The 16,519-nt window shown below is 38.1% G+C and overlaps 2 protein-coding genes across 2 annotated transcripts; both read left to right on the forward strand.

Annotated features, from left to right (window-relative positions):
• Positions 1-836: 836 nt before the first annotated feature.
• On the forward strand, positions 837-2,812 carry LOC149153038 (ran-binding protein 1 homolog c-like). Its single transcript, XM_089443670.1, has 4 exons — positions 837-1,012; positions 1,824-1,854; positions 2,137-2,287; positions 2,447-2,812. The coding sequence occupies exons 1-4, from the start codon at positions 837-839 to the stop codon at positions 2,587-2,589; spliced, it is 501 nt and encodes a 166-aa protein (XP_089299796.1). The 3' UTR covers positions 2,590-2,812.
• A 6,092-nt stretch (positions 2,813-8,904) lies between these two features.
• Positions 8,905-10,559, forward strand: LOC149153039 (uncharacterized). The gene is made up of 4 exons (XM_089439076.1): positions 8,905-9,618; positions 9,721-9,807; positions 9,901-9,993; positions 10,166-10,559. Exons 1-4 carry the CDS (start codon positions 9,496-9,498, stop codon positions 10,361-10,363), a joined length of 501 nt encoding a protein of 166 aa, XP_089295202.1. The 5' UTR covers positions 8,905-9,495; the 3' UTR covers positions 10,364-10,559.
• Positions 10,560-16,519: the final 5,960 nt, after the last annotated feature.

The following is a 16,519-nucleotide window of genomic DNA, read 5'->3' on the forward strand; positions in this document are numbered from 1 at the left end:
AAAAGTTGTTTCCAAGGAAAGTACCTTCAACATTCTCGTTTGTGTCCTCATAGGGTGATCATAAGCCTATTTTCCAGGGCTTTATATTGTTCTTTGTCGTGGTAATAAACGTTGATTGAATGATCTTGGACATTGTAAATATATAATTTTGAAACATTATAATGATGTGTAGAGATTGCATCGATTTTACAAGACACTTCAAGGTACTAGTTCCTTTCCTATTGCCTTACGGCGTTTTCTTTGCAACATCTGGTGCAAATGCTAGTTATAATAATTTAAAACCAATATTTCTAATTACTTTTCCATATTTATCTCATTTACAAACCCCTCAACCCCATCCCATTATTATTACAATAAACACAATAATATATCACCGAGGAAAGAGTTCAAAATTGCGAAAACAAAAAACGCACAACAACCTCTGGTCCCAACATGACAACATGAATGAAGTAGGCCTCTCATGTTGGAGATGATTTAGGGGTTATTCCATGGCCTTCTCTCCCTTTGAAACCCCCCAACCATCCCTGTAATAATTTATTATATTATCTTTAACGATGCTACTTTTACTCTCAATCTTTAACAGCTACCGGCCTTCCCTCTTCAAAACCCTTATATAGAGTGTTTTCTCTCCATCGACCTCAAAAACCCTTATATAGAGAGTTTTCTCTCCATCGACCTCTTTGCCCTTTGCCTTCGAAGCATTTTTGCACAGTTAAATCCTTTGTCCAAAATCCTCGGGGTTTCGCATTCGTGTCTGATATTGGGCGAGTTTCTGGCATATTTTGGATCCATCGATTTCATTCGAGCCCTCCCTCTGTGCACTATCTAGTATTGGGATGGCTGGAACTCAGGAGGATCCTGTTCTTACACGGGCAGTAGATGACGATTTGAGAGAGAACGAGGATGATGCCGGAAAGGAAGAGGACACTGGAGCTCAGGTTGCACCCATTGTTAAGCTTGAGGAGGTCACTGTCACCACGGGCGAAGAAGAGGAGGATGTCCTTCTTGACATGTAAATTTCTTAATCCATGGCTATTTCATGATTTTGTTTTCTCAGTTGAAAGTTGTTTTCATGGCCTCTTCGGTGTCCCTTTTCCTGTGCACATAAATGGGACCTTGACTATAAGGAAGATGCATTTGGGCAGTTATTTACTTCTAATTTTTCTCCTTTTTAGTAAGATCTGTTTTTATCGGGTTCTCGATGTTTTGTTCGCCTATTGATGATGATCGGATTTGTCATTTCAATGGGGTGCTGAAGAAACTCTATGGTAGATGCATTTAGCGGGCTATGGTTTGTTTTATCGGGTAATTAGGGTTTTGCTTTTCTGTGTATTTTGTGAGTTTCTTGTTGTTTTGATGTCCCATTGATATTTTGATCAGCATTTTTTGATCTCATTATGGTCTGTAATAATTGTTTTGCTATGTTGATAGGCTGCCGATGAAGATTTTTTCGGGGATGCATTTGATGGTTTATTTGTTATCATTGGGGGTTTTGTATTTTGACGAGTCTTTTTATATTTTGTTGAACTATAGGCCATCCTTTTTTCAATTTCTTTGAAGAATCTATGATGGTTTCTCTGTTATTCTGGTTTAGTGGGGGGTGTGATGGTCATTTGTTATTGTTAAGCATACGGGGTTTCGTATTTTTTGGTTTTTGGATTAGCCATTGAATACTGAATTGGGCCTATTTGATAATCTATCTTTTGGTTATTGGCATTAGGGTGATTTGTCTTTTTATGTTGTGAGGTGGTATGATTCAAGCATATGTCTGTTTTGGTCTTCTGTCAACTGTTTTCGTTGACTTTCTATGATGTTTTGAACAGGCTGTTGATCATTTCTGTACTTTATGGGGATGTATGGGATGAGCATTCTTTTGTTATTAAATAGTTGATGATTTGTATTCTTACATGTTTGATGTTATTATTGAGCTTTTTTGTGGGATCCTTTTCGGTAATGTTAAGGAATATCTCCTGTGTTTTTAATAGGTCGTTGGTAATTTATCTTTGAATGCATTTGATATGGTGGGATATTGCGGACGTTACTTCTAATGGATGACATGGGCTCTTAAAATGATCCTAATGCAGTTTCATTGTTTATTAATATTCCCATTCTTTTTTATATGTTTGACCCTGCAAGAAGGCGAAGCTGTACAGGTTTGACAAGGATGGGAATCAATGGAAGGAGCGTGGTGTAGGAACAGTAAAGTTTCTTAAGCACAAGGATACTACAAAGGTTCGGCTGGTCATGAGGCAATCCAAGACATTGAAAATATGTGCAAACCATTTAAGTATGTAAATTTGTTTGTTTGTTTTTTTTTTGTGTAATTTCCCCCCTAAGATTGTAATAGCTTATCTTACGTCCAAGTTTTAAGAGGCTTTCTGTGCCGAGAATTTGTGTTGATCCTTATTATCTGGATTATATTGTTTTTTTTTTTTTTGCGTTGCAGTTCATTCCCCAATGTCACTTCAGGAGCACGCAGGTAGTGATAAAACTTGGGTCTGGCATGCAACTGATTTCTCAGATGGGGAACTGAAGGAAGAACTCTTCTGCATTCATCTTGGCTCTGTAGACAGTGAGCACTGTTCTTAGACTCTTCTAATCCTTGTTATGATCTTTTCTTTCTGTCTTGTATTTTTCTTTGATAAAATCAATGTTTGAGTACCTATATTCTTGGATCATTTCATTGAAGGGTTGATTTTGCATATGTTCTTAGGATGCTTTTGTGCAGATTATAGTGGGTTGGTAAGGGATCCCCCTCCCCAAACACCCTATCAGCATAGTTAAGACTTGAGTTTAGGGTGGCTTTAATTATCTCTGGTAATAGCAGATGATACGGAGGATTGTGCATAACCCACCCCCTTTTTTATTCCAATAAGCAGAGGTGGTCACTATGGTAATCCGATTTCAATTTGTAGTTAGAAAATGGGGTCACAACTTTCCATATTTTTTGTTTTGTTTTGTCTTTTTACATCAAACAATAGTATATTTATTAGAACCATAGTCAACTAAACAAACAGGAAACAATTTATTTGACAGGTGGAAGAAGTGATAGGCTTAGAGCAATTGAATTGTAGGCCATGCTTCTTGACAAATTGATGAACAGATGTCTCCTTACTTGAGATTTAGGTTGGCACCATGGCACCATCCTGTCCATCATTATACACTAATCTTGTCATTATCTTCTTCACTGTGAATGACTGGCCTGTTCCCTGCAAATAGATCTGGGCATAGAGGAGCCAATCCAAGAACAGTAATCTCTAGCACAAGACAATATTAATGATCTAAATACCTAATCCTGAAGCTTGAGTTTGATTTTTCTCTACTGGTTCTGAATCTCTGATTGAGAATCTCCCACTCGTCATTATCAAACCTTCTCCTTCATCATTGGCATCAGCTGCACTGCTGAGGTACTTTGGTTGGTTGTCATTGGACTTGAGAGCTTGAAGTTTCAAATGATTATAGTAACAGACAGCCAGAAAAGCCAGTCCACACCCACTCAAGCTTATGACTGTAACCTTTTCATTTATTACAGACAAAGATTATGTTATGAGCAGCCAGTCCTTGACAAGACCAGCAACATTAATAGTCAAGGCTGAAGTCTTTCCTATCAGAAGAAACACTGCAAGATTAAGAGCCAAGGCACAAGCAGAAATGTCATGTAATCCAAATCAAAGGAAGAGACCCTGATTATCAGAAATGGGTATTCTACTAAGGCCCAGGGGGTGCTGAGAAAAACAAGGCAACAAGGAGCAACAAAGATGTGATGGGATTCAACTTAATCCCTTTTGATGTTCGTGGAATTTGTATGAGAACCAATTGGGTAGTCTCACATGCAACTGCACTTAACTAGAGAATCACCTCCCATGCATTCATCTTGGCCTCCCCATAAGCTGAAATAGTAACTCCAATGGATATGGCCAACATATTGGCCTCGGGCTCACCATTATAAGCTTCTTTCTTCAGGGAAACCACAATCAAATACACAGCAATGGGAATTAGAGCTTTCAACATTTGAAATAATGATACTGAGAGGAAAACATTGGCAGAATTTGAAAACCAAAGACCCAAAGAATACACTTATCAATACTATGGGTTCAACGAGCTTGAAGACTCTTACAATAGCAACAGCCAGTGTTGAGTAGAAGCCCATGTGAATCATGGTGGGACTGATCACACTAAAGTTGTCAAGCAATGGCAACTCCAATGGATATGGCTAACATATTGGCCATGGCCTCACCTTTATAATATTCTTTCTTCAGGGGAACTGCAATCGAATGCATATCAAATGGGCACAAGAGCTTTCAACATTTGAAATATCGATACTTTGAGAGACATGCACCAAGGGCTGCATCATTTAGGATTTGTACTCAGTTTAGGTGTCATATTCAAGGGGAAGTTGTTATGCTTTCCACCACTTCATAGATTGTTAGAGTGATGAAACAAAAGAGGCTCCCTCTTGAGGCTAGATTATGTCGTTCATATCAGCTGTGTTGTTCATGACCTAGCTCAGCCAGGTCTTGCCAAAACTCTGTTGAGGTTCAAAATTTATTATAAACTGAAATGTCTTCACAAGAATTGACCTCATAAAATGCCATAATCACAAGATATGCCATACATGGCTGTGATTATGGCTCGCAAGACCCTTAGACTTTGAGCAATGAGGCTCGCAACATCACTTATGATTATGCACTCTACAATTCTGTGACCAGCTGAATGTCAAGCAATTGAACCGCGATTTAAATCCTATTTTGTCAGCAATAAGTACTATACTTTGTCTTTATTTAGTGTAGAGAACCAAGCACTTATTCTGCTCATCTATAGAAGGGACAATGGTTTTTTGCCTATGAGGTATAAGGAAATCCTATCAGATGTTTTGTATTTTCGTATGGAATTGAATCATACTCCTGCACACTGTAACATTCATATATATCAACCTGTAGAGGCTTTAATAACACCTGGTATTCTGGTTAGTGATTTTATTGGACCTCATGTGCATATCCTACATGCACAGGATGGACTATTCATATGTTACAGGGTATTATTCTTATTATTTAGGGTGCACATCTTCAGGTGCTCAAGAACGATTACTAGAACAGTCAGTTAATTCTGCAATTTAAAGGATGAAAAAGGAGGTTATAGGAGTCTAGTTTTGGTTCTCATCCATAATGTCACACTAGTCTGCCTGGGCATGGTTCTCATGGTTTAATAGTGACTTGAGGAGTCATAATACCACAGATCACTAAACACGAACAGCTAAGGTAGCCCAAGGACAATAGCCATCTTTACACATTAATTAACAGGTCTTACATTAATTATCCTAGGGGGTTTTAATACTTCCAAATGCTTAAAAAACAGTTAGCAGAGCATTCACATTACACATTCCAGCAATCTTTTCTATAAACCAACAAAATGCAGTCAGGAGAGCCCTCCTTTTAAAATATACAACCTTATTGTTAGTATGATCAACCTTATTTTAATATATAGTGTGACAAACCGTATGTGACAGGCAGGTGGAAAACTTTTCTCGCAATTGACTAAGCAACGTCCTGCTTGCCAGACTTGAGACGGAAACCCTCATCAGAAGTATATGCTTGGCTCTTTTCCAAACAAATGAAGAGTCAATGAGGTTTTGTGTAATCACTTCTGGTATCGTATTGGGTTAACCCACCCCCTTTTTGATTCCAATAAGCAGAGGTGGTCACTATGGTAATCCGATTTCAATTTGTAGTTAGAAAATGGGGTCACAACTTTCCATATTTTTTGTTTTGTTTTGTCTTTTTACATCAAACAATAGTATATTTATTAGAACCATAGTCAACTAAACAAACAGGAAACAATTTATTTGACAGGTGGAAGAAGTGATAGGCTTAGAGCAATTGAATTGTAGGCCATGCTTCTTGACAAATTAATGAACAGATGTCTCTTTACTTGAGATTTAGGTTGGCACCATGGCACCATCCTGTCCATCATTATACACTAATCTTGTCATTATCTTCTTCACTGTGAATGACTGGCCTGTTCCCTGCAAATAGATCTGGGCATAGAGGAGACAATCCAAGAACAGTAATCTCTAGCACAAGACAATATTAATGATCTAAATACCTAATCCTGAAGCTTGAGTTTGATTTTTCTCTACTGGTTCTGAATCTCTGAATGAGAATCTCCCACTCGTCATTATCAAACCTTCTCCTTCATCATTGGCATCAGCTGCACTGCTGAGGTACTTTGGTTGGTTGTCATTGGACTTGAGAGCTTGAAGTTTCAAATGATTATAGTAACAGACAGCCAGAAAAGCTAGTCCACACCCACTCAAGTTTATGATTGTAACCTTTTCATTTATTACAGACAAAGATTATGTTATGAGCAGCCAGTCCTTGACAAGACCAGCAACATTCATAGTCAAGGTTGAAGTCTTTCCTATCAGAAGAAACACTGCAAGATTAAGAGCCAAGGCACAAGCAGAAATGTCATGTAATCCAAATAAAAGGAAGAGACCCTGATTATCAGAAATGGGTATTCTACTAAGGCCCAGGGGGTGCTGAGAAAAACAAGGCAACAAGGAGCAACAAAGATGTGATGGGATTCAACTTAATCCCTTTTGATGTTCATGGAATTTGTATGAGAACCAATTGGGTAGTCTCACATGCAACTGCACTTAACTAGAGAATCACCTCCCATGCATTCATCTTGGCCTCCCCATAAGCTGAAATAGTAACTCCAATGGATATGGCCAACATATTGGCCTCGGGCTCACCTTTATAAGCTTCTTTCTTTAGGGAAACCACAATCAAATACACAGCAATGGGAATTAGAACTTTCAGCATTTGAAATAATGATACTGAGAGGAAAACATATGCAGAATTTGAAAACCAGAGACCCAAAGAATACACTTATCAATACTATGGGTTCAACGAGCTTGAAGACTCTTACAATAGCAACAGCCAGTGTGAGCTTGAAGACTCTTACAATAGCAACAACCAGTGTTGAGTAGAAGCCCATGTGAATCATGGTGGGACTGATCACACTAAAGTTGTCAAGCAATGGCAACTCCAATGGATATGGCTAACATATTGGCCATGGCCTCACCTTTATAAGATTCTTTCTTCAGGGGAACTGCAATCGAATGCATATCAAATGGGCACAAGAGCTTTCAACATTTGAAATATCGATACTTTGAGAGACATGCACCAAGGGCTGCATCATTTCGGATTTGTACTCAGTTTAGGTGTCATATTCAAGGGGAAGTTGTTATGCTTTCCACCACTTCATAGATTGTTAGAGTGATGAAACAAAAGAGGCTCCCTCTTGAGGCTAGATTATGTCATTCATATCAGCTGTGTTGTTGATGTCCTAGCTCAGCCAGGTCTTGCCAAAACTCTGTTGAGGTTCAAAATTTATTATAAACTGAAATGTCTTCACAAGAATTGACCTCATAAAATGCCATAATCACAAGATATGCCATACATGGCTGTGATTATGGCTCGCAAGACCCTTAGACTTTGAGCAATGAGGCTCGCAACATCACTTATGATTATGCACTCTACAATTCTGTGACCAGCTGAATGTCAAGCAATTGAACCGCGATTTAAATCCTATTTTGTCAGCAATAAGTACTATACTTTGTCTTTATTTAGTGTAGAGAACCAAGCACTTATTCTGCTCATCTATAGAAGGGACAATGGTTGTTCCCTATGAGGTATAAGGAAATCCTATCAGATGTTTTGTATTTTCGTATGGAATTGAATCATACTCCTGCACATTGTAACATTCATATATATCAACCTGTAGAGGCTTTAATAACACCTGGTATTCTGGTTAGTGATTTTATTGGACCTCATGTGCATATCCTACATGCACAGGATGGACTATTCATATGTTACAGGGTATTATTCTTATTATTTAGGGTGCACATCTTCAGGTGCTCAAGAACGATTACTAGAACAGTCAGTTAATTCTGCAATTTAAAGGATGAAAAAGGAGGTTATAGGAGTCTAGTTTTGGTTCTCATCCACAATGTCACACTAGTCTGCCTGGGCATGGTTCTCATGGTTTAATAGTGACTTGAGGAGTCATAATACCACAGATCACTAAACACGAACAGCTAAGGTAGCCCAAGGACAATAGCCATCTTTACACATTAATTAACAGGTCTTACATTAATTATCCTAGGGGGTTTTAATACTTCCAAATGCTTAAAAAACAGTTAGTAGAGCATTCACATTACACATTCGAGCAATCTTTTCTATAAACCAACCAAATGCAGTCAGGAGAGCCCTCCTTTTAAACTATACAACCTTATTGTTAGTATGATCAACCTTATTTTAATATATAGTGTGACAAACTGTATGTGACAGGCAGGTGGAAAACTTTTCTCGCAATTGACTAAGCGACGTCCTGCGAGCCAGACTTGAGACGGAAACCCTCGTCAGAAGTATATGCTTGGCTCTTTTCCAAACAAATGAAGAGTCAATGAGGTTTTGTGTAATCACTTCTGGTATCGTATTGGGTTATTGTTAGAAGCGATAATTGGATTCGGATTCTCATCGAGTGAGTTGTTCTGCTTTCTCAATTTGAGAGGGTTTGTTTGGAGGGAAAAACGAAAGAGGACATACAAGAATAGTGAGGGGAAAGATGCAGAGGAAGAGGATTGAGAACATCGCCAGCAGGCAGGGTACATTTTCCAAACGTAGGTGGATTGTTGAAGAAAGCTTACGAGCTCTCGGTGCTCTGCACTGCAGAAGTTGAACTTGTGATTTTCACCCCAGCAGGAAAGCTCTATGAACTGTTTTTTAGTGCAAATCCTACTATTTTGATTCTAATAATCATGGCTATGCAAACCTCATGAGATTCTTACTAATAACGCCGGTGGTGCAAGCCCTAGTAAGCTCGATGTTGAAGAACTTAGTGTAAAACCTCCAAATCGCTGGTTTTGTTGTAGTGCTTATTGGAGAGTATATAAAAAAATTCACACCTTTTTATGAGATATGGGAGGAAAACATGTTAAAGATTTTTAATAAATATAAAATTTCCAAAATGATGCTAGTTACGTGTGATTCTTTTTTCATTGTTTGTGATTATGAAAAATGAAACTCAATGTTTTCTCATTAGTGCACACATATTTCATTATATAATTGCATATAGAAAAATCATTCCAGAGCCGATAACAATAAAAGTGAAGAATTTATGGTCCAACGTTATATTTAAGGGAGATGTTTAAGGATGACGTTTGAATTTTGTTTTTCATTTTAAGACATTTGGAGCAAATATTAGGAAGGACTTTGAGAAAGGATTGTCCTTGATTTTCGAAAATGGAGTTGTTCCTTTCCAGCCATATGCCCCAAGTGACCATCAAAGGGAGAGCTCATATGTTTTTTGGATGTTTTCTTTATAGCCATTTTTTTACACATATCCATAGAGTCCCCATGACATTGATGTGAATTACTTGTTCGGTTTTTTTTAACCAAAATTTTTAACCAAACAAGAAAAATTAAAAAAATGCCTCAAGATCAAAGACTGAAACAAAGACCTATTGACATACCTTTTAAAGTATGGAAAGAACTTGTAAAATCATATGAGAAGTTGGATGCACAAAGAAAAGCCGGCAATGAGAGCATTCAGGTATTGAATTTTTCATTAAACATTATTTAGAATGTATTAATACTTATAAGTATCTTAGACATGTATTTGTGTGAAAATAAATTGAATTGGTTTATGTTTAAGGACAAGGCATCCAAGGCGAGGTTAACCAAGACAAAAGTCACTCATCGTAGTGGCCAGAAAGGTTTAAAAGCACTGATAACAACCTTTGTAAGTATATTAAACATGTGATATTTTTTTAATAAATTTTGTACTAGAAGAAAGTCATTGTTATCTAATTTCTCCCTATTTACTGATTGATAGGAACTAAAATATGGAAGACCTCCAAATCATTTGGAAAAGGAGGTGCTGCAGCAAAAGAGATGGGTTGAATTTGTTGTTTGGATGGACTCTATGGTATGTAATCTTAGTTGGATTTCCAATATACTTTTAAACCATATTTTCATTTTATTTTTTAGTACTATTAGATATTATATCTTACCTCATTTTATGGTTAACATTGTATAACAAAAACATGCGTTGTGTTATGTAATTAATACTAACATGTAATATTGATTTTTTTTGTCAGAATGCTATAGGTAATGATTGCCAAGACGATGATCCAAATTATGTTCAACATATATCAGGAGATGATGAGGATGAGGATGAGGATGATGGTGGTGAAGGAGGAGATGATGATGATAGTTGCGGTGTTGGTGATGATGTGGATCAGAGTAATGAGGATGGTCAAGATGATCATGAGGATGATCTTGGTGGTGGTAGCTAGGCATGCACATGCATTGTTTTTTATGAAGAAATTATTGTGTAGAATGACATTTCTATGTTTAGATGGGTGTTGTGAATTTACCCTATATCAATGAGACATTTTGATTTTGTAATCATACGATGAGTTTGATTTATGTATGTTGTTAATTTATCGTAGAATAACGATATTCATGAAATATTTTGATTTGTTAATCATATTTGAATTTTACTTGTTTTGATTAAAAATAACACTGATTTTATTAGTATTATGTTGCTATTTTATACATGTTTTGAAAATTGTTAATGACACATTGTTATTTTTTTGGATGGATGTTGTCAATTTCTCTTAAATTTCTTTACAAATGATTTTGAATTGTGATATCTGCTTTAATGATATTTAGAAACTATCATATATTTCACTATGAATCTATAAAGGGGGTCATATATGTAAAGAAAAATATACTCTATATAAGAAGTCAAATGCGGATGTAACCATGGATGCAAAATTGAAAGTAAAATTGGATGTTAAACTAGGAATTAATACAAAATGCAAACAATTGACATACAAAGTGTTTTAAATTAGAAGTGAAAAATTGTGCAATAGTTGACACAAAGAAGGGAAAAAAACATGGCATACAAAAGGATATCAAATTGGGCAAAAACAAGGACACATAAATGGGCACCAAATTAGATGCAAAAAAAGACAACAACTAGATGTAAAATAAGATGCAAAGTTGAGCGTTAAAAAGAAGCAAAAACCGTTACAAATTAATATGCCAAATGATGATGCAAATAATGGTGTAAATTTGGGATGCAAACTTGAGTGCAAAAAAGGAATAAAAAAAGATGTAAGAAAAGACATAAAACAAGATGCAAAATGGGGCTGAAAAAAGGTGAAACCAAGGATGTCATATTGGATGTAAAAAATGATTCCTAATCACATGCAAATTTAGGCTCGAACTCAGACACAAAATTATATGCAAATGTGGACACAAAATGAGGCAAAAAAAGATGCAAATTTGGATGGTGAAAACGATGTAAAACTAGACACCAAAAAAATGCAAAATTGGATGAAAAAGTCGGTGTAAATAATGGTGCAACATTCGACACAAGTAGACACAAAAAGATGGTGCAAAAAGGGGCATAAAATAGCTTAAAATTGGATGCAAAACTTGGTGCAAAAACAAATACAAAAGTAGACGTAAAAAATGGCTCTAAATTGAATGTACCATTAGACACAAAATAAGATGCAAAGGTGGACACAACACATGACTCAACATAAGATGCAAATATAAATGCAAATTTGGATGCTCAAAATGATGTAACATTAGATGCAAGAGATGGTGTTAAAAATGATGCAAAATTGGATGAAACAAATGACGCAAAATATGGTGCAAAATGAGATGGGAAAAATGGAGACAAATCAAACGTAAATGTGGATGTAAAAAATGGTCCAAAAAAAGATGCAAAAATGGGCACAAAAATGGATGCAAAATTTGGTGCTAAATCAAATTCAACACATGGTGCAAAGATAGGCACCAAAGCTGGTGCAAAAATAGAAGCAAAAACTAGTGTAAGACTAGATACAAAACCTGGCATAAGACTAGATGCAAAAACTGACACAAAATGGATGCATAAAAAGACGTTAAATTGGATTCAAAATATAGTGTAAACTTGATGCAAATGATGGTGCAAAAATGGAAGCAAAGAATGACACAAATAGGAAGCAAAAGAGAATGAAAAATAGATGCAAAAAATGACACAAAACTAGAAGCAAAACCTGTCATAAAATAAGATGCAAATCTTGGTTCAAAATTTGACGCAAAAAATGATGCATAGTTTGGTGTAAAAAATGATGCAAAATCTAGCGTGAAAAAGGATGCAAAATCAGGTGCAAAAAAGGACGCTTTAAAAATTGTACAATAGAGCCAGATTTAGCGCCAGGTTGCTCATCACAATTACAAAAAAAATGCACTAAAATCTGGCGCTAAATCTGGCGCAAATCGCTGGTTTTGTTGTAGTGTTTCTTTAGCAACTTGTTCCAAGGCCTTTGCCAAAAGACTCTTCAAAACCAAATAAATGTGCAGGGATCTTCGATATAGCATTTGACTCCCCCTTATATTGTCTGGGTCACTAACTATAGTAGCCCATTCTTCAATTTCCGAGCCCGACTGTTCTCCTAGGACTCTTTCCTCTAGATTTTGAATTATACGGTGAATGCCTTCGTCCGTTTCCTCTTGGTAAGCACAGTCTGCGTCTTGGCTAATAGTCCAGGCGGACCGCCTCTCTCTACGTTGATTCTCGGGTTCCTCCGTAGGCCTGTCACCCTGATTACTTTGTCTCAGGCAACCCCTTCCTCCTCGACCACGCCTCCGACCCTGTCGAACCATCTTGGCTTCTACCTCCTCCTGTTCACACACATCAATCACAGGTGTTAGATTTACAGCAATTTCATTCTCTTCATCGAGAACCGCTTGACTCTTTGGTGTTTCTTTCCTCCTACTACACTCCCCTTCCATTTTTATGCTCTGTTGATGATAATCCTTTCCCGAGTTCAGGGGGTGAAGCACTCCCTCTGTCATGTGGGTCAGGTACCATTTTAAGGGGTCCATCGACAAATCTCCAGTGTCTATCTTTCCTTTGCTTCCAGCCATGGATGTCACATTCTGGTTTTCCTCATTATTTCTCAACCTCTACCTTTGACTGTAGTTTCTTTCTCCTCCCTCAGATCTCTCCAGATAGTCTTCATACTGCGAAACATGGGGCCTTCCCAGTTTTCCCAGACTCTTTCCACCTCCCATCTCCTCCCACACCTAACTGTTATTCATTCTACTGATAAAAATGAGAACAAGTAAGGTGAGAAAAGCATTTTTCACATACCAAAGCTTGCAGATTACCCTGGTAATGTTTTCCTCTTGCTCCTCAAGTCGTTCCTCCCTCACTCTATCCGCTTTAACGTTTTCTTCACCTCCCGTCACCTTCTTGTTATGCTTCTTCACCGTCCTTCCCTCCCAGCCATAACCACCGCCATTTTCCCCACTCATCTGTACTCCTCCTTTCCCACCCCTACCACTTAAAGTTTTGTCTGATAGAGTATTCATTTCGTTTGTTGGGAGGGTGGCCTCATACCTGCGGTCACTTCCTACTGTCCTATCCTTATAATGATTTCCCTTGCCATTATCACCTCCACGTTTCCACATCCCGATCGGGAGCCTACTGTCGCTGCTGCCTTTAGGTCGTGTCTGCATGGTTATCCTGATTAAGAATCGAACATAGCTGTTCAAAACCTGTATCTTTTGAATAGCTCGTCCATATATTATCCACTTTTCTTCCTTGTTCTTGGCATCCCCAATTCGCAAGGAAGTCTGCTGCTCTGTTTGCCTCCCTTTTAGCATGTTTGATAATCATATATTAAAATCTTCTTATAATGGTTGCCAGTTCTTGTATTAGGCTAGCAGTCCTCCAGCTTTGAGTGACTTTGTCGCAGGGGGTACCATTATTGAGTTTTTTAAGTACATGTATAACCAGTTGAGAGTGTCCCTCCACTTCCAAGTTGTTTTACCCATTCCTGATAGCTATCATTAAACCTTGGCGTGCTGCCATCAGCTCTGCCTCATTGTTGCTCATGATACCCCCGCTATCTGCATAAATCCATTTCGTCCTTCCTTGATCATCCCTGAAAAGACCTCCGAATCCAGCTGGGCCTGGGTTTCCTTTGGAGGCCCCGTCAAAATTTAACTTAATAAATCCTTCCGGGGGTCTAGTATAGTGCATTATTTCATTGAGTACCGGCCTGGGCTGTTTCCATAGCTGGGGAGCCACCATCTTTTGATCCAGGTTGAGTTTCTTAAGTATCTGTTCTTCTTCTTGTGTTACTTCCCAGTCTTCTCCATTCCAGTTATCTGCTAATATAGTTTCTTGTATATGGTTCACTGTCTTCTCCCATATATGGTTCCTTGTCATCTCTTTGTTTTGTAAGATTCTTCTATTTCTCTCCTTCCAAATCATCCACATGTTCATCCCGACCACTAAGCTCCAAGCTCTTTTCACCACTTGGCTCGTGAATTGACCTTTTCCCCAAATTTTGATGGTGTTATTAATGCTCTCCTGATCACTATTGGCTTTGTCGAAGAGTCTCCTAACCTCTTCCCATTGATAGTGGGCTTCTGCGCACGAGTTTAGGAGGTGTTCTTGTGTCTCCTTTTCTTTCTTACATAGAGGACACCTTGAGGGGCCATGAATACCTTTTTTTTGAAGTTGGTCCCAAGTTAAAATGCGGCCTTTGACTACCAGCCATAAGAAGTGGGCCACTTTTGGCCACCAGTTGCTGCTCCATAGTATCTTCCAGATGTCTGACATATCCTCTGGAGCATCAGAGTTTAAAAGATGGTATGCTTCCTTAATTGAAAAATTCCCTTTAGTTGTGTTTCCCCATCTTAAGATGTCTGGTCCAGATCTTATGGGGATCCTCCTTGTCTGCATTTCCTTTTGATATCTCTCTTTTTGTTCTCCTGTGAGTTGATCCATCCATTCCTCCGAGCTTTTCCAAACTCTCCACACTTCATCTTGGCTTTCCCTCTTCCAAAAGTCCTTTACTACAATCATACCTTGCTCTGCTGCTTTTTGGCTTACTTCCATAAGGTCTTGTATTCCATTCATTCTTTCCCTTTGTTGCCAGGCCTCTTCCCAAAATTTCATTGAGCTGCCTTCCCTTATCTCCTAGAACGCATGCTTCGCAATTAACTCTTTATTGAAACTGGAAAGGTTCCATATTGTCGATCCTTTCGGGATATCCCTCATCCTCAGAATTTCCTCTGATTTCGTGGGCATGTTATATTTTTTTGTCTATATTCTTTTCCACAGGTCATTTCCCCATTTAGCCACCACGACCATATCTTAGCCCCCAAAGCTTGGTTCAGAATATGAGGATCCTTAAGTCCTAGTCCTCCTTCCATCTTACTTTTTACTATGTCCTTCCAAGATACCAGGGATCATTGGTTTTTCTCTTTTTGACCACTCCATATAAAATTTTTGAATATCTCTGTCGTCTTATTACATGCTCCTTTAGGAGCTACCATAGCTAAGAGTTGGTATATTGGAATAGACTGGAGTACCACTTTCACTAGGACAATTCTGCCTGCAAAATTTAAGGATCGAAAGGACCAGTTTGCAAGTTTCTTGACTATTTTCTCCAGAACTTGCTACCAGTTAGACATCCTTAGTGGAGTTAGAGCTAGCGGGGTTCCTAGATACCTGGTTGGGAGCTCCCCTGATTGGAATCCCAGGGTTCTAGACAGGAAGTTCTTGATGTTCCCTGTTGTATTAAAAAAATAAGTACATGATTTTTCATTGTTGATTTGAGTGCCCGAGGCTGACATGAACAGATCTAAAATCGCCTTGATTCTTCTGGCTTCTCTCAGAGATGCCTTTCCAAACAGCATGACGTCATCGACAAATTGCTGATGGGTTATTGGGAGATTATTTCCCCACAATTGGATTCCTTTAAGCTTCTTCTCTCTTACTTCTTTTTTGATGTACCTTCCTAATCCTTCTACGGCTATAATGAACAGGAAAGGGGACAGAGGGTCTCCCTGCCAGAGACCTCTGGTCGATTTGAAAGGTTGGGCGGGCGTTCCGTTCACCAGAATAGAAAAATTTGTTGAAGATATCGCAGATGTTATCCACTCAATCCATCTATTGCAAAACCCATAAGCTCTTAAGATTTCTTTCAAGTAATTCCAGTTTAAACGATCATAGGCTTTTGAAAGATCTAATTTAATCATCATACCTGCTTCCTTTTTCATTTTTGAAGAGTGTACAACTTCTTGGGAGACTACCAAACCATCTAAGATTTTCTGCCCTTCAACAAAACCTGTTTGTTCCGGGGAGATAATGTTGGTTAGGAGAGGCTTAAGTCTTTTAGCCATTAGAGTCGCTATGATCTTGTATATCACGTTACAAAGGGCAAGAGGTCTAAAGCCTTGAGGGGTTTAGGACTTTGATTCCTTTGGGATTAGAGACAAAGAAGTTGCATTAAGATTTGTACTTACCTTTTGGTTTCTTCGTGATTCTTCCACCACATCCAGGGTATCTTGTCCGAGGAAGTCCCACCTTGCCTGATAGAATTCCGCTGTAAACCCATCAAGACCTGGGGCTTTATTTTTTTCATGCCTTTTAC

The sequence above is a fragment of the Pinus tabuliformis genome, chromosome 9 (genome assembly GCF_031772625.1).
Source record: "Pinus tabuliformis cultivar Carrire ecotype Pingquan chromosome 9, CPIR1, whole genome shotgun sequence".
NCBI classification, from domain to species: domain Eukaryota; kingdom Viridiplantae; phylum Streptophyta; class Pinopsida; order Pinales; family Pinaceae; genus Pinus; species Pinus tabuliformis.